The sequence below is a fragment of the Uloborus diversus genome, chromosome 6, assembly GCF_026930045.1.
Source record: "Uloborus diversus isolate 005 chromosome 6, Udiv.v.3.1, whole genome shotgun sequence".
Classification (NCBI taxonomy): domain Eukaryota; kingdom Metazoa; phylum Arthropoda; class Arachnida; order Araneae; family Uloboridae; genus Uloborus; species Uloborus diversus.
The window spans coordinates 20,484,123-20,509,745 of NC_072736.1; the positions used below are offsets into that span (position 1 = coordinate 20,484,123).

General features: G+C 30.1%; 3 protein-coding genes across 3 annotated transcripts; all 3 read left to right on the forward strand.

Annotated features, from left to right (window-relative positions):
- Positions 1 to 388: 388 nt before the first annotated feature.
- On the forward strand, positions 389 to 1,235 carry LOC129224259 (uncharacterized). Its single transcript, XM_054858686.1, has 2 exons — positions 389 to 396; positions 746 to 1,235. The coding sequence occupies exons 1-2, from the start codon at positions 389 to 391 to the stop codon at positions 1,233 to 1,235; spliced, it is 498 nt and encodes a 165-aa protein (XP_054714661.1).
- A 1,862-nt stretch (positions 1,236 to 3,097) lies between these two features.
- LOC129224261 (uncharacterized protein F54H12.2-like) lies at positions 3,098 to 4,381 on the forward strand. Its single transcript, XM_054858689.1, has one exon. It carries the CDS (start codon positions 3,098 to 3,100, stop codon positions 4,379 to 4,381), a length of 1,284 nt encoding a protein of 427 aa, XP_054714664.1.
- Positions 4,382 to 7,752: 3,371 nt separating this feature from the next.
- On the forward strand, positions 7,753 to 9,898 carry LOC129224262 (uncharacterized). Its single transcript, XM_054858690.1, has 2 exons — positions 7,753 to 9,193; positions 9,723 to 9,898. The coding sequence occupies exons 1-2, from the start codon at positions 7,753 to 7,755 to the stop codon at positions 9,896 to 9,898; spliced, it is 1,617 nt and encodes a 538-aa protein (XP_054714665.1).
- Positions 9,899 to 25,623: the final 15,725 nt, after the last annotated feature.

A 25,623-nucleotide genomic window follows, 5' to 3' on the forward strand; every position in this document is an offset into this window, starting at 1 on the left:
TTAACAGATACAAATCCTGCATTCAGAAGGTCAAGTTCTGAATCATCTGTAGAAAAAGTAATCCCAGACCTTGAAAAAAATGGAGCCCAAGAATCAGATTTAAAAGTCACTTTGCCAAAATGGACAGAATTTGAGGAGACAAGCTCACATTCATCTCAGGAAGACAAAGCTCCATTAAAATGGCAAACTTGGGCAGATTGAAAAAATTATACTTCAATCCAAAAGAACCAGGGTCTTTCGGAGGGGTAAAACGATTGTCTAAAGCAAGCGGAGTGCATAAAAGTATTGTACAGAAATGGCTTTCTAAACAAGACGTTTACACACTTCATCGTCCAGTTCGTTACAAATTTCAGAGATGCAAAACAATTGCATATGGAATAAATGAATTATGGCAAAGTGATTTAATTGATGTGAAAAAGTTATCTCGATTTAACAAAGGTTATCGTTACATTTTAACAATTATCGATGTATTCTCTAGATATTTAAGAGTATTTCCTGTTAAAAATAAAAAAGCAAAAACAGTAGCACAAGTTTTTCAAAAATTATTTAAAAAAACAAAACCCAAAAATCTTCAAACAGATAAGGGAGCTGAATTTTATAACAAAAATGTTAACGAGGTGTTAAAAAAACATAATATTCACCACTATTCAACAAAAAGTGAAACAAAATGTGCAATTTTAGAACGTGTTCATAGAACACTTTTAGAAAGATTATACAAAGTTTTTACTTTTCGCAACTCTTATAGATATTATGATGTTTTACCAGCATTAGTTGATTCATATAATCATTCTATTCACAGCGCTCACGGATTTGCACCTTTTAAAGTAACTGTAGACGATGAACCAAAACTATATAAACGTTTGTACAGTTACAGTTCACTACCACAATTCCGTTTTGCAGTAGGAGATGTAGTTAGAATATCGAAAGCTCGCAAAGTTTTTCGCAAAGGCTATTTGCCGAGGTGGACGGAAGAAGTTTTTCGCATTTACAAAAGATATCCTACAATCCCAGCTACTTATGTTCTACAAGATTTTGACTCTAAAGAAATTGAAGGGCGGTTTTATAACGAAGAATTGCAGAAAATAGACAAATCATCGAAAGAATTTTGGGCAATTGAAAAAGTAATTCGAACAAGAGGTAGGGGAAAAAATTGTCAGCTGTTTGTTAAATGGGTTGGCTTTCCAAGCTCTCAAAACTCGTGGATACAAGCTGATCAGATTGTGAAAGATTTATAATGGATCAATCAGTGAATGATTTTCATATTTTGTTACCTTCAAATGCGAGCATGAATTATTTTCCAAATAACACTCCTGATCATTTTAAAACCAAATTAGCTCACCCAATAACGTTGACTGGTGACTGGGAGTGTTGTTTGTCCGAAGTTACTTTGCCAGGGAAATATTTTACCATTCACCCTGACTACAACGATAGTTATACTATAGAAACCATCGAAGATGTTGAAGATACTACGTTATTACCTGAATTTGTCATTCCATTGTATAATGAAAACTTCTCGGATTTTGTTCAGGGTGTAACCGCTAATATCAGAGCTATTACTAAAGTTCCAATAATATCATTTTCACTCATAGAGAACAGCACAAAATTAAAAATATCCTTAAAACCTCATTGTGAGTTGTATATTTCAGCTGAAAAAGGTTATAATTTTTTACGACTTTTAAATCTCAATCCAAATATTGATGATATTACACCGGCATATGACAGAGGAGCAACCATAATAACACGTAAATATAATCCTCCAAATGTTGAAATGTTTAAAAATCAAGAAATTAAAATTACAGTTAAAAAACCAATATTGAAAAAAAGACATGAAATCTTACTTCGTGAAATGGAAGAAAGAGATGTTTTTGATCAAATTTCAGAGAAAATTATTTATGAAACCAGAAATAATTTAGCTTTTTTTAAAAAGCATGAGAATAAGGTGATTCTTCAACTACAATCAAATGTAGAACTCGCAATGAAACGTAACTCATGTCCCAAATTAATGGATGCACTAAATCTTAAAAATGAAATTCACATAATTCAAGGTAAAAATGAATTTGAGTATTCAGAGTTAATTGACCGATTTGAAGGAGAAAAATTTCAAATTATGGAATATGAAAGTTTTTTAGTTAATCGTAAAAAACCAAATACATTTTATTTAAACCTTCCAAGTGGCATGTACCAAGAACCTAAAGATTTTTTTAAAGAATTTCATCATATTTTTCTAAAAAAATTATTTGATTCAAAAGTTGAATTGGTTGTTCCCGAAAATACTAAAGTCATTTTTAACGAAAAACTTTCAAATATGCTTGGATTTCTTACAAACACTTTTACAGAAGGACGTTATAAATCGGATTACATTTTGGAATTACGAGCTGGAATTACTGAAGTTTATGTTTATTGTGATATTGTTTCTTCCTCATTAGTGGGAGATGTATCCGCACCTATCTTAAAAATAATACCCATTGCTAATGAATATAAAGAACAAATTGTGAAACAATTTACAGTACCTTTATATTTCCCGGTAAAAAAACACTATTTTCACGTTATTGAGATTGAGTTAGTTACAAGTAGTGGCACTCCCATCAAATTTTTGTCAGGTAAAACAAATATGGTACTTTCATTTCGAAAGAAAATTGCATAAAATGAGCTTACAATGGAATTAAATTTTATAGATAACTTTATTGGTCATGGAGACACATGGTCAAAGATTAGATCCTCACGAATGTATTGATTACTACTGTAATCAACAAGAAGGAAGAGGACCCTATTTTGCCTCAAATTATCCCATACAAAGAGGATATGGTCTATTTAGTAATTTAAAAAGGTATGCAATGCCAATTATGATAAAGGCTAGCAAATATTTAGGAAAACATTTACTAACATCAGGTCGAAACATGTTGGAAGATATGTCACGAGGTACATCTTTTCGTGAAGCCTCACGTAATCAATTCCGCCAAGCTAGAAATGAAATTAAAGAAGATATTCTCCGCAAATTGAGAGGTGGCAGAGGCATTAAAAGAAAAAAACGTACACCAAAACGACAGATGAAACGAAAGAAATCTTGCACAAAAGACGTGTTTGCAAATCTGTGAAAATGGAAAAATGTTATTGCACTAAAAGTGAATTAGATTTGTTCACATCTACACCCATACAATTAGCAATAGATCGATCATCATTTGTGGAAATTCATCCTGTTGCATCGATTTCAGATCATAATAATAATATAGAATTCCTTTTATGCGGATTAGGTGAAAGCTACTATGATCCCTCTCATATTTTTCTTTACGTTCAAGCAAAAATTTTAAAAGCAGATGGTACAGCTTTTCAAGATACAGATAGGTGCGGTCCAATTAATTACCTCCTAAATACAATGTTTTCAGAATGTCATGTGTCACTTAACGATCGTCAGATTTCTTCAGAAACCAATTATGCTTACAAAGCTTACATCCAAAGCATGTTATTTCATCCAGAATCTTCTCAGAAGAATTTATTAAGTGCAGGATTATTTGAAAAAGACACAGCTCGCGAATTTGATGATGTAAGTTTGGTAGCAGCTGGAAAAAATGAAGGATTAAAAAAAAGATGGGAGCGTGTCAAAAATGGAAAAGTGTTTGACATGTGTGGGATTCTTCATACCGATTTAGGAACTCAGTCTAAATTATTAATAAACGGAACCTCAATCCGCATTCGGTTGTTAAAAGCTAAAAATGAATTTGGGTTATTAGCGGCTGCAGGCGATTATCATATTCAAATTGAATATATAAGTTTGTTTGTTAGAAAATGTGAAATATCAAGTTCCATTCTCGTAGCTCACGAAAAGGCACTAGAACAATCACTTGTCCAAATGCCGTTTACTCGAATCGAAATAAAAACGTTTACATTAAGTTCTGGGATAAAAAGTATCACTATACCAAATGCAGTCAATGGTGCTCTTCCTTCACGCATAATCTTAGGGTTAGTATCAAATTCTGCTTATACCGGAGATTTAAAAAAAAATCCTTTTAATTTTAAAAATTACAAGTTGAATCATATATTTCTTACTGAAAATGGTATTCAAGTTCCAAGCTCACCATATACTCCTAGTTATGGGAAAAATTTATTCGCCAGAAACTATTTAAGCTTATTCACTGATATGACACAGCATAAAACAAATATTTCTTGTAATTCATACATGGAAAACTCGTGTTTTTACTGTTTTAACCTCACACAAGATTACTCAGCTAGTTCCCCTTTTGCGAATATAACTCGAAGCGGTGATATATCAATTCACCTTAAATTTGATGACGATCTTCCGGAAACAGTTACTTTAATTGCATATATGGAAATGCAAGCACTCATTGAAATAGATAAAAGCCGAAACGTCTTTACAGATTTTTAAATGAGCATGGATACTTTTGCGTTAATAAAATTAGCTCTGAGCGATAAAAAAATTAAATCAAACTTTGGTGGAGTGTTTGCAAGCGATACGCTCCCAGATCGAAGGAAACATCATCGCTCTTTTATTGTTAATACGGACCCTTCCCAATGTAAAGGACAACACTGGCAAGCAATGTATTTCGAAAAAAACGCAAACTGTATTTTTTTTTTGTTCATATGGTACTCCACCATTACATAATATTCAAAAATTTATCGATAAAAATTCATCAAGCTTAGAATGGAACGATAACCTTTTACAACATGTATACACTTCATCATGTGGGTTGTTCTGCCTTTATTTTCTGTGGCATGTTTGTCGAAAATTACCCATTAATCGCTTACACCCAAATAATACTTGCCAAAATGAACGAATTGTTCAAAATTTTGCACAACGATATTTTAAGCTAATCAAGATTCCTCGTCCCCTCTACATTCAATACTGTCAACCACTGAACAAAGAATATAAGGAATCATCATAAAGATATCAATTTGGAAGAAGATCAACCATGGAGAAATACGGTTATATTCTCTGCAACTGCTGTTCAGCGAGAGATTACTTTTACCTTCACCCAGCTCTATTCAATAACATTGTTGAATGTGTGAAAGATGCGTTGCAACGTGACGATTCAAACAAGGTGGTTTATTTTAAAATTCTAAACAACTCTGAAATTTTTCAATTTATTCACAAGGACCCTCTGGATGATTGGTTTGGATACTGTCAATTGCACAGACGTGATGTACAAGAAAGATTTCAAGTATTCGGACCAAACAAAACATTATTTACTCATCTGTTGGACTGTATTTTAACAGCACGAGAAACAAACATGGACATTCCTAATTCTTCAAAATTAATATTTGGTTATTTTAAGATATTATCACCTGATGAACTTGTGGAAACTCTTCACACATTGTAAAACTAATCCTGTTTTATGTAACTCGAATACAAAATAAAAAGATTAAACTAATATATTCTCTTGTCCTTCATTTCAAGGTAATAACTACCAAACCATATCGAAGAATACGTTTTAACAAAAGTTTTTGTTATAAAGATAGATTATGTTTTAAGGTCGATAGTATAGACACACACACGTTGTCTTGCTTTAAAATGGTGCAATCGTTAATGATCATAGTAATAAATCAAAAAATTAATCAAATTTATTCATTTGACCTTCATTTCAGGGTAATGACTACCAAACCATTTCGTATATGAAAGTTTTCACAAAAGTTTTTGTTATGAAGGTAGATTATGTTTTAAGGTCACTAGTATACACACACACAAGCGGTCTTGCTTTAAAGTGGTGAAATCATTAAAGCTCATAATAGATGTAATTATAAAAAATAGGTATTTCGGTATATAAACCTCTGAGCAATGATCATTCTCAGTAGAACCTTCTTTACTTAAGAAGACTTTTACAACGTAAGAAGAATGGCTTCAAGAGGTGAGATTACTTTTCTTTTATTGTACTAAATCTCTTTACATTTAACTTAACAAAAAATTTAAAGTTTTTTTTTAAACATTTCTTTTGACTAGAAGCTAAACGAGTAAAGACTGGAAAGCGTCCAGAACCTCTTCAAAGCGAAGAGGAGGACGAATTCTCTCCTCTAAGAGTTGATGAGGGTGTAAAAAAAAAACAAAAGCATTACGATCTAAACTTGTCCCCAACATCATCAACATCAGGAAAAAATATAGAAAGTTATAGTATTTACCGGGGTAAAAACACTGCAATTGAAATAAAAGAATACAGACATAGTTACTACTTGGCATTTTCGAAGTCATTACCAACGGGTGAGATAAAACACCGTTTTAATATGAATCTGGACCAATTACCAACATTAAAAAAAGCAGTTGAAGTGTTGACAGAGTACGTAAAAAATCAGTAATGATTTTTTTTTTTTGAAATTTGTACAGTTATCTTTTTATTGTAACTAACCAAAATATGTAACACTCAGTGACTTGTTATTTTTTTCAGTTGATTAAGAATCGGTAATAAGTTTGTTTCTCTGAAATATTTATTCGTTATCTCTTCATTGTTCCAAAAAATGTGTAACAGTCGGAGATTTGATAATTTTTTAACTGAGGAGATAAAAAACGTTTTAACATAAATCTGAACCAATTACTAACCTTAAAAAAAAGCAGTTGAAGTGTGGACAGAGTATGTAAAAAATCAGTAATAATGTTTTTTTCTTTTTTTCTAAATTCTTTTTAAACCTAAATGTGTGATCATGAATACCATTATAATGAGATCACTAGTTAATAATTATTAAAGTTATTACTACTATGTAATCCAGTGAATGGTAGAGTTTCAGACTATCATTTAGGAGCGAAAACACAAGTTAATAATTATTACAAAGTTATTACTACTATGTGTTTCAAAGCGAGTAATGATTGAAAATAACAATCACTATAAATTTAATACTATCCGATCAGCATTTAGAGGATATATCCGAAGTGTAAGAGCTCAAGTTACTAATTATTATGACATTGATAGCTTGCACAGAGATGCAAGAGTGAGCATATTTAACTTGCTTAATAGCTCAGTATCTTTGAGAATAAGAATTATTATTTGTTTGAACATTGTTTTTTCAAAATTAATTGAAGGGGAAGAAGTTTCACAAACTTTTTACTTTTGTTCTCGTGCTGAGCGTATTTTGAGTAGATACCAAATTTACAGTGCAATAGATTCGGCGTTTAGAAAAATAAAATTAGACATTGAAAACTTTGTATCAAATGGAAGTAGATGGATTATCAAACATATTCTTTATTTAGATGTGCACAAAGGAAACTACTCAGGGCTCTTTGGTGGGTGTGAAAACATAAAATTAGCATCTTATTTAAAACGTAAACGTGCTTTATTAAACATCAAATGTGAAGGCAACCGTTGTTTTTTATACTCTGTTATAGCTTCGATTTATCCTTCAATTATTAACTCCAATAGAGCAAAAAATTATAAGAAATATTTTTCACGATTTGATTATAATTTTTTAGAATTTCCTGTAAAAATAGATCAAATTCAAAAATTTGAAAAAAAAAATAAAGTACAAATTAATGTATATGGTTATGAAAATGAAATATTTCCTTATTATGTAAGCAAAAGAGCTGGAAAACTGGTAAATTTGTTACTGTACAAAAATCATTTTTTTGTGATACGACGATTTAATAGTCTTATGAAAACAAAAAAAGGTATCAATAAATTTTGTTTCAACTGTTTGGCAGGATTTCAGAGGAAACAAACATTATTACTACATCAAAAACTTTGTTTCAAAAATGAGTCACAAAAAATTGTAATGCCACCAGAAGATAAAAAATATATCAGATTTGATAGATTTGATAAAATGGTTTATCATCCATATGTTATATTTTCTGATTTTGAATGTATGGTTAAACCAGTCTCCACTTGTTACCCTTCTACATCTAAAAGTTTCACCACACCTACTGAGGAACATGTGGCATATAGCTATAGCATATTATGTTTGGATCAACATGATTCTATTGTTTTCAAAAAATATTATTGTGGTGAAAATGCCGTAGAAAATTTTCTTGGGGTCTTAAAAAAACTTTGCAAAACTTTACTTAAAAAAATGAAGTTAGTCGTTCCATTATCAGAATCCAATTTTCATAAGAACTCTAAATGTCACATATGTGATAAGATTTTTACAGAAACAGATAAAGTTGTCAGAGATCATTGTCATTTTACTGGTATATTTCGCGGATTTGCTCATAATCATTGCAATTTAAATTATAGAATTCGATATTTCATTCCGGTAATATTTCACAACCTTAAAGGATATGACTCACACTTGATATTAAAACATCTAAGTGGAAAATATGGAAAATCTATTCGCATCATTCCAGTAAATACACAAAAATTTACTACCTCTCAAATTGATGAAATTAAATTTATAGATAGTATGCAATTTTTAAACCCATCGTTAGCTACACTTGTTGAAAATCTCAATAATTCAAACCATGATTTTAAGATTTTTAATTCCTACTATGCGAATGAAAAAAACAGATTTTTATTAAAAAGAAAAGGTGTATTTCCATATTCATATTTTTCAAATCCAGAAATATTAAAAAAACCAGGACTTCCTCCGAAACACGAATTTTTCAACAAATTAACAAATAAACCAATTGCTGACGAAGATTATGAATTTGCTTTATTAGTATTTAGAACATTTAATTGCAAATTTTTTTCTGATTATTTAAAGTTATATCAAGAATTAGATGTTCTGCTTTTAGCAGAATGCGTCTCTTTTTTTCGCCGGAAGTGTTTTTTGTGTTATGGGTTAGACATATTTCATTTTATAAGTCTTGCCGATTTCACATGGAACGCAGGTTTAAAATTTACTAAAGCAGAACTAGAACTTTTTGCAGATGTTAATATGTATATATGGATAGAAAACAGTATTAGAGGAGGTATATGTTTTTTAGGAAAGAGATACGCATGTGCAAATAATAGATACATTCCAGAAACTTATAACAAAAATGAAAAAGAATCATATATTTTAGCTCTAGATGCTAACAACTTATATGGTCATTCTATGAGTCAATATCTACCAATTGGAGCATTCAAATGGTTATCTGATAATGAAATTAAAAAATTCAATGTTTTAAACACGATTTCAACTTCTGAAGTAGGCTATATCTTGGAGGTGGATATTACTTATTCGAATGAAGCTCAAATAACTCAGGACTGGCCTCTTGCTCCTGATCACATAACTATAAACTATGACATGCTTTCCAATTATCAAAAAAAGTTGTTGAAAAGTGGAGGTTTCACACTTACAAAACAAAATCGAAAATTAACTCCTAACTTTTATGAAAAAAAAAACTATGTAATTCACTATCAAAATTTAAAATTCTATTTAAAAAATGGTTTAATTTAAAAAAAAAATTCATAGAATATTAGCTTTTAAACAAGAACCATGGCTAAAACCTTATATCGAGTTTAACAACAATGAAAGACTTAAATCCAAATACAAATTTGAAAAATCGGTGTTTAAACTAATAAACAACGCATTTTTTGGGAAAACGTTACAAAATCCTAGAAACAGAATTAACGTTGAAGGTACATTCAATGTACATCAGTGTAAAAAAAAACTGTCCAATCCATTATTAGAACACTTTGAAATAATTAATGATAACTTTGTTTTATTTAAAATGAAACAAAAAACTTTACATCTTAACGAGCCAAATTTTTTAGGCTTTACTGTTCTTGAACTTAGTAAATTGCACCTTTTCAGAATGTATTATAAATACTTTAAAAAATATTACAAAGAAAACTGTTCTTTGCTTTATACAGATACAGATAGTTTCTACTTGGAAATAGTTGCGCCTCATGTTTTTGAAGATTTACAAACAATATTTAAGCCCATAATAGATTCTAGTAATTTTCCAAAAGATCATTACTTGTTCAACTCAGAAAATTCTGGTCGATTAGGAGCGTTAAAACATGAATCCACTGATCCTATAAAATAATTTATTGGGTTAAAATGTAAAATGTATTCACTAGTTTATAGCAATGGATCAAAGAAAACAGCCAAAGGTATAACAAAATCATATACTGAAAATTTTAATTCTGATTTATACAAAGAAGTATTGGATAAAAATCTTTTTTTAAGACATAACCAACAAAACATAAGCGTAAAAAATCATAACATTGAAACGGTTGTTCAAAACAAATTAGGATTGTCATGTTTTTATGACAAAAAATATCTGTTTAATGATGGAATCAATGGTTTACCGTACGGTCATTTTCTTATACCTTCTTTGGAAAACAACAGTGATAATGAGCTGCTATGACCATGTATTAAAATATAAAAATTTTTCACAATAATTTAAAAAATTCAGTTTTATTAAACATTTGTAATACCTCAAAAATTAAAAATGTATACTATTTGGAAAAATTTAACAAGTCACTGATATGAAATAACACATCAATAATGCTTGGAAAAATTTTATATAAAAATAGAAAAACTGATCATTGAACAGAAAAAGTTATTGTTGTAAAATAATGGTATTTTATAGTCATTTGTTTAAACTTTGTTCATAAAAATATAAAAACTGATCTTTGAACAGAAACGTTAGTGTTGTAACAAGCCTAATTATTTGTCTTTTAAAAAGCACTGTGCATCAAAGTATAAAAAATGATTTTAGAACAAACAAAAAATGATGATGATATATGTATATATATATTAAAGCTATTTATGTCATTTATATAGACTTTGTCCATCAAAATATAAAAACTGTTCTTTGATCATCAAAAAAAAATGTGTTGTATAATAATAAGGTTATTTATGTATCATTGATATGAACTTTGTACATCAAAATATAAAAACTGTTCTTTGATCAGCAAAAAAAAAAGGTGTTGTATAATAATAAGGCTATTTATGTATCATTGATATGAACTTTGTACATCAAAATATAAAATATGTTCTTTGATCAGCAAAAAAAAAAGTTATATATGTTGTATAATATAGTAAGACTATTTATGTATTAATGATATAAACTTTATACATTAAAATATAAAAAACTGATCTTTGATCAGCAAAAAAAAAAAATATATGTTGTATAATAGTAAGACTATTTATGTATTATTGATATAAACTTTATACACTAAAATATAAAAACTGATCTTTGATCAGCAAAAAAAAAAAAAAGTTATGAATATATAATTCAGTAAACTCTTTATTATCCGCAGTATTGGATGACACAAATGTCACACATAATAAAAATTGTGGATAAACCACAAAAAGGTTTAAATGAGCGGCGTCAAATAAGGTAAAATTGATTTTTCTCGAAAACGAGACTGTATTGATACACAAAACTTTCTTCAAAACTAAAAATACATACAATACAGTAACAATGCTTGTAGTTTCGTACAAGAGAACTTAACATCAATAAAGAATAAATGTAAGTATGTGAAATAGCACAAAAAATCTATAAATATTTAAACCAAAAATCAAACAAGTTTAAATTTAAATTTTAGACAAAAAAAAGTTTTTGATATTAGTTTTTCATAGAGAAAATACATGTTTCTGATTTATGATTAACTCGCTAATAAATTATGGATAATCAGGGGGTTACTGTAATACTGTTTTGTGTAACACTATTATCAACTTTGAAAAATAAAATTATAAAGTAGGAGTTTATCTCAGTGAAAGATTATTTTCTTTCTGAGATAAGGTGATGTCCCTCGGGACAAAGATCCAGCGGTTTGAGCAACCTCTTGGGTCTGGATGGAATGCTCCCCAACTTGAACCTTTAGTTTCAAAACACCACATTTGATCTGAAAGTCATCATTTGACTACTACTAACGCACATTTCTCGTAACATTGAGTAGATTGGTTCAATATCCGCTTTTTATATCTCGAGTTTTGTGTTCAATGCAACTAGACTCAGTCTTCTTGCTCTTTTTTACTGTAAAATTGCATTGTTGAATAGGGTTTTACGGTAAAAACCACTGCACTGAGAAAAATGAAGTTTTCAAAAATGAGTACGTTCATGCTTTTAAATTTTTCTTGAATCCTTTTGTTTCAACTATGAGTACCCATGTTTTCGAATAGGGTGCTGAATTATTTCATTTTCAAAAATGAGTACATAACTTCGGTTAATACTCAATTTTGAAATTATTACATATTCAAAGAGGAGCACAAACACCTTAAAAATGAGCACATTTTTAACACATGAGTTGATTTGAGTATTTAATGAGTATATGAATGTTTCAAATTTGAATACCACATGTTCGGAGCCATTTTGACTCTGCGATATGTTCAAATTTGACTACTGTTTCGTCGTTTTTGAACTTGTTTTTACAGTGTGCCAACATCAATGAATTTTTTTCACTATTGATACAGGAAGAGTTTTCGCAGTGCAGTTGTGACTCTGAATGAAACTAAGTGATAGCATTTGTTGACCTGCTTTGCTAAGTTCATACATATAAGTTGTTTTTGTTGTCTTATACCACTCGGTAAACCGAGCCCGAGTAGCAATTGCCAGTCGATTGAAAGCATCGTGGGACGGCTTCCGTTTTTACGAGCACCATTATGTGTAAGTCTAAATTGGCTAAGATACCACACGATGAATGGAAACCTCATTTATCACCATTTCGAAGGTGTGAACCAAACCAAAAACTTAATAACTACTGACCCAGCATTTGCAGAGATATTGCTTCACGTGGAGGGCTTTATGACCATGACATATTTGTCTACACGGAGGATCTTTGACCTGATGGGATCTAACCCGGAACTTACTAGTTACGAACCCGGAGCCATTGCGATCAAGCCACCAACTCTCATATAAATACTTTTGGATTGTAATTTATGTTTTAAATGTTATGATCCTGCATAACGACCCTATTGATTCATGTATTTATTTCGCAGGGTGTTCTCTCAGCTCGACTAATCTCCGGAGTTCGAAAAACTGCAAATCTTGACCTAGAGCCGCTATATATACAGACCGATGCATCAGCTTAAGTTTAGCCATTTTGGATCGGACTTTTCATTGTTACGGAGCTAGGGTTACCAGAGTAAAGTTTCGGGCTTCTGCCAAATTGACCAAAAGTAATATTTTATTTAATAAACAATTCAGGTGCCGCTAATAATTGCTCGCCGTGAAAAATCGCCAAACGTGATAGCTTGCCAGAACGGACAACCACTCAAACACGCTCTCCTATCCAAAATGGTTGATCTTAAGCTGATTTGTCGTCTCGTATATATAGGGGCCTTAGTTTGACCATGGAGAGCTGGTGAGTGAACTTGAAGCGGAAACCGACCGTTTCCTTATGTAATGCAGTAAAATTTCGATTATCCGCGAGACAGATATTTCGCGGAATTTCACACTTTAAAAAAACAATACATAAATAAATAAATAAAAAATGGCGATGATTCACGGAATGTACATTTCAACTTTACAAGCGCAAAATCTATATTCAAACATTCCTATTTCATTCTCCTTCCCCCCCCCTTGAATGACATAAACCTTCGAAGATCACCGAAATCTGACAAGTTGTTACCTGATTTTTAAATCTGCACTAGTTACTGATGTAGATCTAGACTAGTTACTGATGTAGATCTACGCTACTATTACGCAGTAGGTTTTTTTTTTTTTTTTTTTGCCAAAATTTATAAACAATAGAACTATCTGATGTTACTTAATTTAGCATATTTTGATTTCCTAATGCCATTGCATACATACATCAATAAAACGTATATTAGTATCAGTTTAAATTTAAATTGGGCTTACTTGTGCACTTACTGGTAAGACTGCATTACATGAAACTTCATTTGGAATATCGCTTAATAGTATTTTTCTCTATAGTAGGTTTGAAAAAAATTAGTATTTGAAAAGTTCCATCTGATCTAAAGAAAACAACTGCTTAAAATGGACTCAAACTTCGCAAACTATATCCTTTCTAACTACATTCTCTTTTTCTTAGTTCTGCGTTTTTATACGTTCTTTGTCGAGAAAAAAATTTACTTGTTTAGTGTAACCTTATTGTTTAGATTTTAGTCACGTCACAAAGATTTTAAGAGGATTTTTTGTTATGAAAAAAGGAGTAAAGGTTAAAGCATACAGTTCAAAATGTATTTTTTCCCTACTCTTAACTGAAACTCATCTAATTTTGAAACTGTCACATTCTTTTAGGTTGTGTAAAATGATTTTGCTTACTTCATACGCATTATTTTATTTTGTTTTTGTTAAAGTCAAAAAAACTCTAAAATGGGCAACTTTTATTCAATTCAACCTACAGCAACTTTTTGAAATAAAACTTTTTATTTGAGGGCTTTGAAATTCTACCTTTTTGTGTAACGGATGTGACATATCAGTTGTTTTTCGTGTGACAAAAAGTCACACATGCGCTTTTCTAGTTTTCTTTATTTCCGGTAGCCCGTGGTTGCGTGTACTGCATTTAGCAGACATGGCGATCACTGAGTGCAGCTTTCTGGGCAATCTTAAAGGATTTTTTTTAACAATTCGAATTGGTGGATAAATCTCAAATAAGCTTAATATAAAAGATTAAACGTAAAAAACAAAATTAAAATTTCGTGTCCTGTTTATAATTATCCACATAAAATTAAAAGCAAAAATGTAATTAAAATATACGCCTTACAGATAAAAAATGTAAAGAACAAAATATTCTTTTATATTAAGCATATCTAATTGCAACTAGTAACATTTATTTTTCTATAATTATTCATTAATGATAATTACGTAAAAAAAGTGCTTAGTCTTACTTTCATGTTTCTGTTTAATTTCTACAATTTTTGAAAAGCTTTTACTAGAGGTTTTGTCATAAACCAGACCCATTTTCAGTCACAGTTATTATTTAATTAATAAGAAAAGCAAATATAGGAACACATAAAAGTTCGCCCATCTTACAAGTGAGGCAAAAAAATTAGTATGTATAATATGAAATTTGAAATTGTTAAAATAAGAAAACATAAATAAAAATTATCATTTTTAACTATAACGTATTTTTTTGAAAAAAAAAAATGTTTAAAAAAATAATCAAAATATAATTTACAAAAAAATAACAAACCAAAAGCAAAAGAAAAATACACAAGTACTATATTTTAAAAAATACTATATTTTAAAAATATTTCTAATGAAAATCGACCCAAAAGGCAGTTAAACACGTCATATATTTTAGCGCGATTTTGCGGTCTTATGTAACAAAACCCGTAAAATAAACAAAAAAGGATAATTTCATTTTTTTACTTCGTTTTACAAAAAGGAAGTATTGTATTGGCGAAAAAATTTTCACTCAAAAATCGACATTTATTTCCATTTTACTCACCCCCGAATGAATGTTGAGTTTTTTTTTTTCGACTCGACCACTCGTGGATAAGTGCCTAAGAACGTATAGACACGCGAAATATCCATTTTGACGGTTCCCGAGTTAGTTACAACAAGTTTTCTCGTGATGTCTGTATGTACGCATTTATGTATGTGCGTATGTGCGGATGTACGGATGTGCGTATGTTCGTATGTGCGGATGTGCGAATGTGCGTATGTATGTCGCATGACTCGAGAACAGTATGTCCTAGAAAGTTAAAATTCGGTATGGAGACTCCTAGTGGGGTCTAGTTGTGCACCTCTCCTTTTGGTTGCGTCCAGTATTTCTAAGGGGGTCTTTTGCCCTTCTTTGGGGGGGGGGGGGTCATTGCTAATTTCGATGTTAACTCAAGTGGTGTTACAATTTGGCGGACTCTTGGCGACATATTGCCAGTCTTTTTGTCGCCAAATTTGGCAATTTTTTAAAATATTTTTTTTTTAAATCTGGTTTCAATTTGGCCACTGTTGGTGATATTTAGAAATTTAGAAATTTTTACTGGCACATGCAAGATGAATGCAAAATTATGAACATTATCACAAAAGGGAAATTGAATTAAAAAACGAAAGAACTAAGATTTTATGCAGATGCTTCCTCTTCTTCAGTTTCTTCTCCGTCATCAGAATCCGTCAAATCATCCAAATCATAATATTTAGAGAGTAAACAATTGAATGACATTAAAATTACCAATAATGGAAAAATTACATTAACTTGAAGTAAAAGGAAGTCATGTGAGGCACACATAAGCTCGTTTTAATTTCAAAATATGTAGCTTATGTTTTTACTCTTAGAAACCTTTTTACATAAATATCCAAGTTGTAAGCGTGTATTATTAATATTTTTATGCAACGATCGATTTTTATGGATTCGACTATGTCGACATTTTTAGCTAATACTTTGCACTTTTCCGTAATTGATACATCTTGAATTTCTTTTTGCATGTATTATTTCATAAAAACTATATAAATCAATCCTTATTCACCGGTATGCCTTTTATCAGTCGACATCAGCAAATAGCTGGTCACGTACAGATGATTTGAATTATATGTGTAAAACCTGTAATAATTCAAAACTCTTATGTAAATATCAGATAACCTTTTTCAGAATACTGCTGCAAAATTTTTTCGCAGTAAACTTATTCCATTTGGGTTGTAACAAGGGAAATACATATTGATCGACAAATCCATGCTAATAATATAATGCTGAAGAGTTCGTTTTTTTTTTTTTTTTTTTTTTTTTTTGAACGCGTTAATCTCAGGAACTGGTTCGAATATAAAATTATTTTAGTTTCGAATAGTCCATTTATTGAGAAGGGATATAGGCTATATAACATCACGCTATGACTAATAGGAAGGAATTGAAATTACATCAATCATAAAGATAATGAATTATTTATCTCTAACTGTTGTTGTCCGAATAGCACAGTCGGTAAAGCCCTGGGCCAGCAACCCGAGGGTCTCGTGTTAGAAATCGGCAGCGGGTGGGAATGTTATCAGAATTTATTACCCGGCTCATTCAAAAATTCATGAATTTATAAATCAAGGATTTTGAATTAATTTTAATTGAGAGAAAGAAAAAGATTTTCTTATTTATCATCGATGTGGATAAGGGTGTGGAACATTTTACTATATATATATATATATATATATATATATATATATATATATATATATATATATATATATATATATATATATATATATATATATATATATATTTCACAACGTGATGTATTTAAAATAGTTTTTTAATACATCGTATTCTTATTAACACGGGTGAAACCGCAGGACAAAAATAAAAATAAAAATATATGAAAAAAAAGGAATATAAATTGTTTCTTCATATTTTTACTGGCACAGACGACGCTGGGATGTTTGCTAGTATACTATAATTAGATTGCTTTGTTTCTTTTATTCTGCGAATAAATGATGTTTCTTCGTAAATTAAATTTCGTCGGAATAATTCACTAATTGAAATGCACGTGTTCACATTTTAGCTTGTTTAGTTATGTGTCCATAATTAAAAGTTCAATCATCGCTATAAGAAAGAAAAAAATCGTTACATCCAATACCGATCGCTTACATGTCTTAAAACCGTTTGGTTTTCAAATAGTTTGTATCTAGAAAAGCTGTAATGGAAGTTATTCCAAGAATTGACAAGCAGCGATAAAATTAAAAATTTTAAAAACCCGTGACTGAGTTGTAACTTTAGAATCAAGAGAGAAAATTGAAAATACTTTTAAGATCCTGAACAATATTAAAAATCAATGTGAAGTATTTTATTTGCTTTGGAAACTGGCAACAGGTAAACATTTTAAATCATTGCGTTTTGTTTCCTTGTCGGCCAACAATGAATTCGGTTATCAATCGCGTGAATAAAGGCTTAGCCGTTATTAAAATCTGCTATAAAAAAAGGTTATAACTCGAATTCTATGAAACATGAAAGTTCCAAACACATTTTATCAGACGCGGAAAAAATTGTCTTCATTTTGGTATTAAATTTTTAAAATTGTAACTATGTTTTCACTGTAAAAATCGAGAAAAATCTTTTAGAGGTTTTTAATAAACATCTTCGTTAATTAATGTCATTTAAAGATGCAGCCTAGCTAAGAACATGCTCGATCAATTCTCCTTTCAAACATTTTTTTTTTCAATATCGGTCCATCCGTTTAGGCGCTAGAGTGCCAGACACACAGATACACAGTAACACATACACGTCAAACTTATAACCCCCTTCCTTTGTGTCAGGGGTTCAAAATAAGTTAACTCATTATGCTGTACATGTAATGAATAACTGTTTGCCTAAGTTCACATTTTGGTTTCTGGAAAATCACGACTTAAATAAACGTTAATAATCTTGTACCAAAGAACCTCAGTTCTGTGGAGCAAGTGCCAATTTGTTAAGCCCTTTCCTTGTCCAGCGCAATCTATTTAAACTGTGAAAGAACTTCCGTTCAATAAGCTAAAAAACGAAATTTGGCTTGTATATAATTAATTTTCTTGGGCTCTATAGATAGCAATTATTTATTTATTTATTTAACTTAAAATAGTACATGACGGATTTTGCTTTTTGCATTTAACACAAATATATTTATTTATTTTTTATCATGTATAAATGTTCCTTCAAGTATTGTGTTTTAATTTTAGGAGGACATACCTATATTGCTACTGATGAAACATGTCCGAGATCAAATATGCTTACTCTTAAACTGAGTTAAGAAAAAAATAAGAAAATTTTAGAAGTACAAAGAATTACTAATTTTTGCACACTCATCAACGACAGGTCAAAACAACATCAAGGGCAAATAGCCCAAACTTTATGTTTATTTATAAAATATTTCAGAAGTACATACGGTTATGATCCCATATAAATACGGATACAATAATGTACGCATATAATACCAAAAATATATAAGCAAAAGGCTTAAAATTTTTAACCATGACAAGTATAATAAAAGTGCTTAAAAAATAAATTTAAAAAATCTAATTATGTCTTTGCTAACCGAAGTCCACAGGAACTTCGCAGTCAGAATCGGAGCTGTGAATGTGTATCTGTTGAATTATATTTTAGAAAAGCTATGCCGCTACAGAATTTATATGAAATTCGAAACCTACTAGTGGTTTATAATTTACCTTATTATGATTTTACCTTTTTTAATCCCGTAGTATAAATGGCAGCAAAGTTGAAACTTTACATGAAATGATCGTAATGCTGATGAAAGCTACCTGTTTTAGTCTAAAAAGTGAATAAAACGTTGTTACATAAAACAGAAGGGATATAAAGTAAGCAGCAATTTTCTCAAATATGAAATGAGTATAAAAGGCATATTGCAAAAATTAGTTATATTGATATTGGATATTCTCAGTCATGATATTCGTTGTAAGAGCAAAAATTTCATTTATAACTCTGATAGTGAAAAAAAACGGCTTTGTTTTTGACATGTTTAAAATGTATAGATCGTTGCACTATTTGTAAAACTGTTGTTAAAATTTAAATTAAACTTTTCAACGTGATTGAACTTGGGCAAAACGTGCTTTAAGTGTAAATAAGTTGCAGACTTTGAGAAAGACAATGCCAGTTTTTAACTCAGTGTTGCTTTCAGCCGTATTACATTTCCGATGATTGCATGTTTTCTAAAAGAAAAAAAAAAATACTAAATTTCAAATTTGAGTGGTCACGCCTCAAACAACAACTTACAAAAACAAATTTGAAAAAACAAGCTCATTTTTTTAAATACAGTGCACGGTTATAAAATTTTGAAAGCAGTAGGCAAGCACTGAACTTAGTGACTTTTCTTGTCGCCTTTAAAACCGATCAGAAGACAGTTTACAGCACGCAAAACACTAAAAGTATATGTTAGTATTTAAAAAATATTTCCGAAAAAAAGCAAAGCGCCATGTATGTTTTTTTTCTCAATTATATTCATTTTATTTCAGTAAAAATGTTCTTCGTATCAAACGTGATATCTGTGAAAAACTGTAATATTAAATGAAATCCAAATGCGAATCAGGAAATCATATTATTGCAAAACTATTTCTCGCTTGCAAATTTATACACAAATTTAAAACGTGATAAATACATATTTATCTGATTAATAAAAATTAATCTGTACCAATGTGTATTTCGTCAAAGCAATAAATTTTTTCTTATATGCGGTAAATACACTTAAAAGTATTATAAATATCTTACAAAATTTAAAAATGTGATATCAGTACTCTCCTCAGGCGAACTAGAGGCGAACATCAGTTTAGTATCATCACATCATTTATTTCTGTCAAGTGATTAAGTAACCTCACTACCCGTCTTTAATTGGTAACAATTTTTGCAGAAAGCTAATGAGATTACTTAATTAAGAAATTTATGATCGAAAAACTCATTTATATATTTGAAGCTCAAGAACTCATTTATGCATCCATCAGAAAAATGTTTTTTTTTTCTTTTGATTGATTCTTATTTATTTATTAGTTTTATTTTTACACTATCGTGTGGTTTCCTGGTCAGCACGGAATTGGATGGGCATTACATTTTTATTTGCAGTTCAGCGCGACAGACATAATTGACTTGGTGGAATTTGTTTCACTAAGTTTTTTTCCAATGTAAGCCACCGTATAAATATGTAAAAAAAAATTTTGGAGACGCTTAATAGAGAAATTACCATGTTCATTGCTTTTTTTTCCCTTCATTATTTTATTTATTTTTTATATAGTTGAGGTCGGAGAAAAAAATGCATTTTTCTAGTTGATGAACATAACGGGTGACAATCCAACAAAATAATTTTATATTATTTCATGTAATAAAATCATTTTACGTTGATGCGAAAGACGCGTTGTTTTTCGTGGTTTCTTTTTTTATGGAGACGGTTTTTGATGTTACAAAGTTACATTTAAAATGTATAATTAAGTAGTTTGCAGCCTAAAAAAGTGCATAGATTGATCTCATGTTTAAAAAAACGATATTAAGCATACAAAATCGAGCCCCTTTTGCTCTAAAAGACATTTCATAACTTTACGTTATATTATAACTTCGATTTTTTTTTAAATTCATTTTTATACGAAAAGCACAGAGTGGATATAAAACGAAATATAAAAATGTCAGGTTTCTTAATCAGGCGTAGAAAATATCCTCCTCCGTTAACCAATAACATCCCTGGGAAAAAAAGGTAATACATATCTGTTCACATACGCATTTTAATGTATTGTGTAATTGCCAAAAAAGTGATTAATTTAAATACATTGATTTAAATATGAAAATTATGGACTTCTGTAAATTTTTTAAGTAGTGAAATATAACATTCAAAACTAGCTCAAACCTGTAAATTACAGTTTGTATAATCATAGCATTAGAATTGAGCGTATTAATGTACAGGTAAATTTTATAAACAGCGAATTTATTTTATAAAAGTGGGTAAAAAACACCACCCATTTTTAATAATAAACTGCTATCAGTCTGCTCAATACGCAATAAACCACCAGTATCTATCAAAACGTATATTTAGTGCCCTTGCTATTCTAGAGTTCACAACGGAAACAAAGAGAAAGAGAGAGATGCATGGTTGATTATATGGATTAAATGTAGCGAGCAGAACAGAAGTGACCGTACTTTCTTTAATGAGCGTCCTTTTATTTTATTTCTTGTACTTGGGATGATTGTTGCATGAACTGAAGTTACCCTAAGTTTCCAAATATGTCTGTAATAAGATCTAACGTTAGGACGACTTGATGGAAAATGTTAGACCAAATAAGGAAGTAGGGTAAATCCAAGCGTCTGAGCGAAAACTAGTATTTCTTTTGAATTGGAGGGAATGTATTAAGAGTTGTTTGTAATCTACTTTTAAATTAAACGTAGATTGTGAAAATATTTATGAAGGACAAGTGATAATGTTTTACATGAATGTACGCTTACATTTTATCGTTTTTACCAAGTTTCGAGAGAAATTACTGCACTTTTTCCCCTTTGGTAGAACAAAATGCTAAGCTGTGCCGAAGCGTGAGTAAACAAGCGTTTGTAATGACGTTTTTAAAAAGGAAAATCATTTTGTATACTTTTGTTAGTTAATATCGTACATTAATGAACAACTTATATTAGAAACGGTAAATATTTTTAAAACTACTTCAAAAATCTACAATTTTAACATATATATTATAGAATAAAGTTAAAAGAAAAAAAATCATATTTTGGTGCACTTTTGTAAGAAGGAGACGCTCATGGATACAGGTTGTTAATCATTCTAGTGTAAAGAGACGTAAGTGGCACGAGATCATAGGCCTAAGTTTTTGTTAATAGATTTCGATTGCTAAGTGTTAACTGTTTTTTTTTTTTTTTTTTTAGTGCATGTGTTATGTTATAAAATATTAGTTTAATACATATTGGATTGGTAATGGTTCAAGACTTTGGCACCATCCCACCAGTATGTGGTGTCAGCCCTGGTACACTTGCTTAACCATCCTCACATTTTAGCCCTTTCGTCTACATCAAATTCGCCAAGTCGTCTCCTCAGAGCAACCGTAAGACATCTAGTCCCAGAAATAATAGCAGGATATCCTGCTGTTTCTCTGAGGTGACGAAGTGGTGATGACGGGGAGGATGACGGCTTCTTTGAGGTAAAAGACGAATAGACATGTTGCAGCAGGATGGATGCAACACCATTTTCATTTCTGAACATTTGTATTAATTATGTGCATTCTATATATTTTTTAACGTTTAGTAATATTTCAATAGTGATTTCGTCAATTTGTGAGTAGTATGATAAATTAGTATAAACATTTTGATAGTTATTATCAGTTGCTGGGCATCCCACATATATTTGGGTATGTGTTCGTTTGTATGATTTTTTTAACTCAGAAAAATTGTCATATACTAATTCATATTAAACAAAAAAATCCTAAACACTATCTATGGAATTAAAAAGACGAAAATCAGTTTATATCGTAGCGAAAACACTAATTTTGAAAGATCATATTCTAATTCTAATTTATCTAATTCTAATCATATTCATTCTAAGCATTTTGCTCCGTATTTGCTTTCATAAATAAGATAAATTGACTGTTCTTAATTCACATTCTGCCACTATGTTAGCAACAAATATCCCGATCTGTGACTCATATCACCCCTAATTTCACAGTTGAACAATCAATTTCAACAATGTACCAAAAAGTTAGTCTTCAAAAAGGATTCTTGTGAATAGCACAAATAAAGGTGAAACACGTTTTCTTGACAGAATGGCTGGATTGCAGCAATGCAATTGTCTAGTCTGTTCATAATGATGATAAATTGCTGTTGCGGGCAGGAATGATACAAGCTTTCCATGTAGCTTACATTATCAGTTCACGTCGTCTGGTCATTCATCTATCAGTAAGTGAAATTATGTGTAACCAGTTATGTTATATTACAACTAATGCAAAATTCATGAATCATAATCTATGACTCGTAAATTATTAGTATAGGATCAGTTTTTTTTGTTAGTGTTTTATATTATAAATGAAATAAATGTCATTTTATCGAAAATGTTATTTACATGAAGTCGATAATTACCAAAACATATTGATCAGTCGTCTTGTTAAACTATATAGTACATACAATAAATCAAATAAGATAGTATTTGTCCGTTTCTGTGTTGACTGCTTCCAGGGAAAACGGTTAAGCTTAGACACACCGAAAATTGGCAAACATTTGTAGTTTTTAAAAGCAATGTGCACCTAATCGCCCGATAGTTCATAAGTCAATTAATTAGCAAAACATATTGCGTAGAAGATTTTCCGTATTCATTTTTTGTACAAGACTACCTGGTAGCAGTTTTTAACAGATGAAAATATATTAAATAAAAAATATCACACAAATGAAAAAAATGTATGCCTGAAAATAAGTTTTTTTTCTTCCGGGAATAGACTCTTTTACTCTGCCGTGGGCAGGTAAATTGCAGCAACTGCAAGTTTTTCATTCCTCATGTTTTTTTTTTTTTTTTGCATTTTTGCATTTTTGCCACCTATTGTATGTCTGTATAATAACTTTATTGTACCAGCTTGTTTATTGGTTTCCCGTTAAAAAAAAAAGGTAAAAAAACTTCTAATTCCAGAATTTCCTTGTTGATAGCATTGAATCCGAAACGCGATTCTACAAAAATTCACGAGGAAGGAAAAATCTAGGCATCATGCATTAAAAATTTATGAAATACATAAATTTTCAATTCTATATTTAAGCATAGATCATAGGACAAATTATAACGTACCATGGAATCATTTTCTATAGTTCGTGATACTAAAATTCACTTTAATTTTGTAACATAAAAGGTGCGAAAGATAATTGATTTCTACTTAGTAGTCCACCAGAATTTGCACTATTTTTGCATTATACATTATTGTGCAAAATATACAAATGATACAAATGCTGAGGCTTTATTAATTTTTTTTATTGTTATTTTTTTCAAGTTATTTTTCTAATTTTGACAAGAAATAAGGGTTTATTAATGTATTTGTTTGTAACTTACAATTCCTCGTCGCAATTTCATATTACAATGATACACACTACTTACAATATACTAAATTTTTCGATGGTTTTTTTCAAACGGTAGACGTTTCATTAAAATAAAGTTTAAAATTGTAATATAAGTGAAATGAGTCTTTAGAGTTAAACGTTTTTATTTTTTAAATCAGATTGAAATACATGGTATTAGGTAATATTATTTATGATTACATTCTTGCAAGACATTACGATAAAAGAAAAAAAAATAACTCATTTCTCACCGCAGTATCTACCCTTAAAATTTCAGTCATTTTAAAATGGAAATGTCTGCATGTGTCACTTGCTACTGAAGGCAAACTCGAAACGTGATATGTTCACATTTCTTATGAATTTTTGAAGAGCAGCGGGTGAATTCTATATCTTGTTTCACTGCGTAGACGTTCGTCTTTGATATCGTTCGAAATAATGATTTATCGAACAGTAAGCATAGGTGCGAAAGCATATTTCCATGAACTTATTGTGTACTACTTTCGAAATTATGCGATAAGGTTTAGAAAAAACAGCTGTTCTAATTTTTACCACGTATTCGGAAAAATGCAGAAATATCATAAACATAAAAAATAAAATCGCTTAAGTTATCACACACACACACACATTATGTATGTATATATATATATATATATATATATATATATATATATATATATATATATATATATTAGGGTGGTCCTTATTTATATGGGAAAAAAAAAATTCGGAATTCAACAAGTGACGCCCCCTAGTTTTGTGAAACTATAATAAAAAGTAATCGGTGCAAAATTTGAACTCGATCGGTCAATAATAACACGTGCCCCTAGGACGTTGAACTTTAACACTTTTGATAATTTTCTCACAAATCTTCGAGTTTTTACTTCAGACCCTCTACATCGTTTCTCCTATGTTTGTAAAATATTTTTACAGCGAGGTAGCACTAAAATTAATCTTTTTAATTATTTCATATCGTCTAAAGGTTTTACATTAAATAAGAATGAAATATTGCTTTAGAAACTTTACCTTAATCGTACGCTTTTCTCAATGCATCTCAATCGTGTGAATTTTTTTCCCGATAGTCTTGGAGTGTGTGTAAAAAACTAAATTGCTTTTGTGACTCATATTTGGTAAATTGATTGTAAAATTCTTCGATTAATTGTGCTCCTCTTTCAGTTGTATCAATCACAACTTTCAGCATTTTAACGATATATCTTCCCTTTAAATAGCTTCCTTCATTTTGTCATGAATCAGGATCAAATAGGAAAACATCTTTTGGTGTTTATAACTTATCAAACAGTTTTATTGACTTGTAATTGATTCTATAAAGAGGAAGATCTTTACTAAGAAAGTATTCCAAATCATCTACTGTTATTTGAAATTT

What these genes read in the sequence shown, in the direction of transcription:
- LOC129224261 (XM_054858689.1), top strand. Translation starts at nt 3,098, where the DNA reads ATGGAAAAATGTTATTGCACTAAAAGTGAATTAGATTTGTTCACATCT.
- LOC129224262 (XM_054858690.1), top strand. Translation starts at nt 7,753, where the DNA reads ATGGTTTATCATCCATATGTTATATTTTCTGATTTTGAATGTATGGTT. An exon ending in AAAGTTGTTGAAAAGTGGAG is followed by an intron (nt 9,194 to 9,722) that starts GTTTCACACTTA and finishes TGCTTTATACAG; the next exon opens with ATACAGATAGTTTCTACTTG.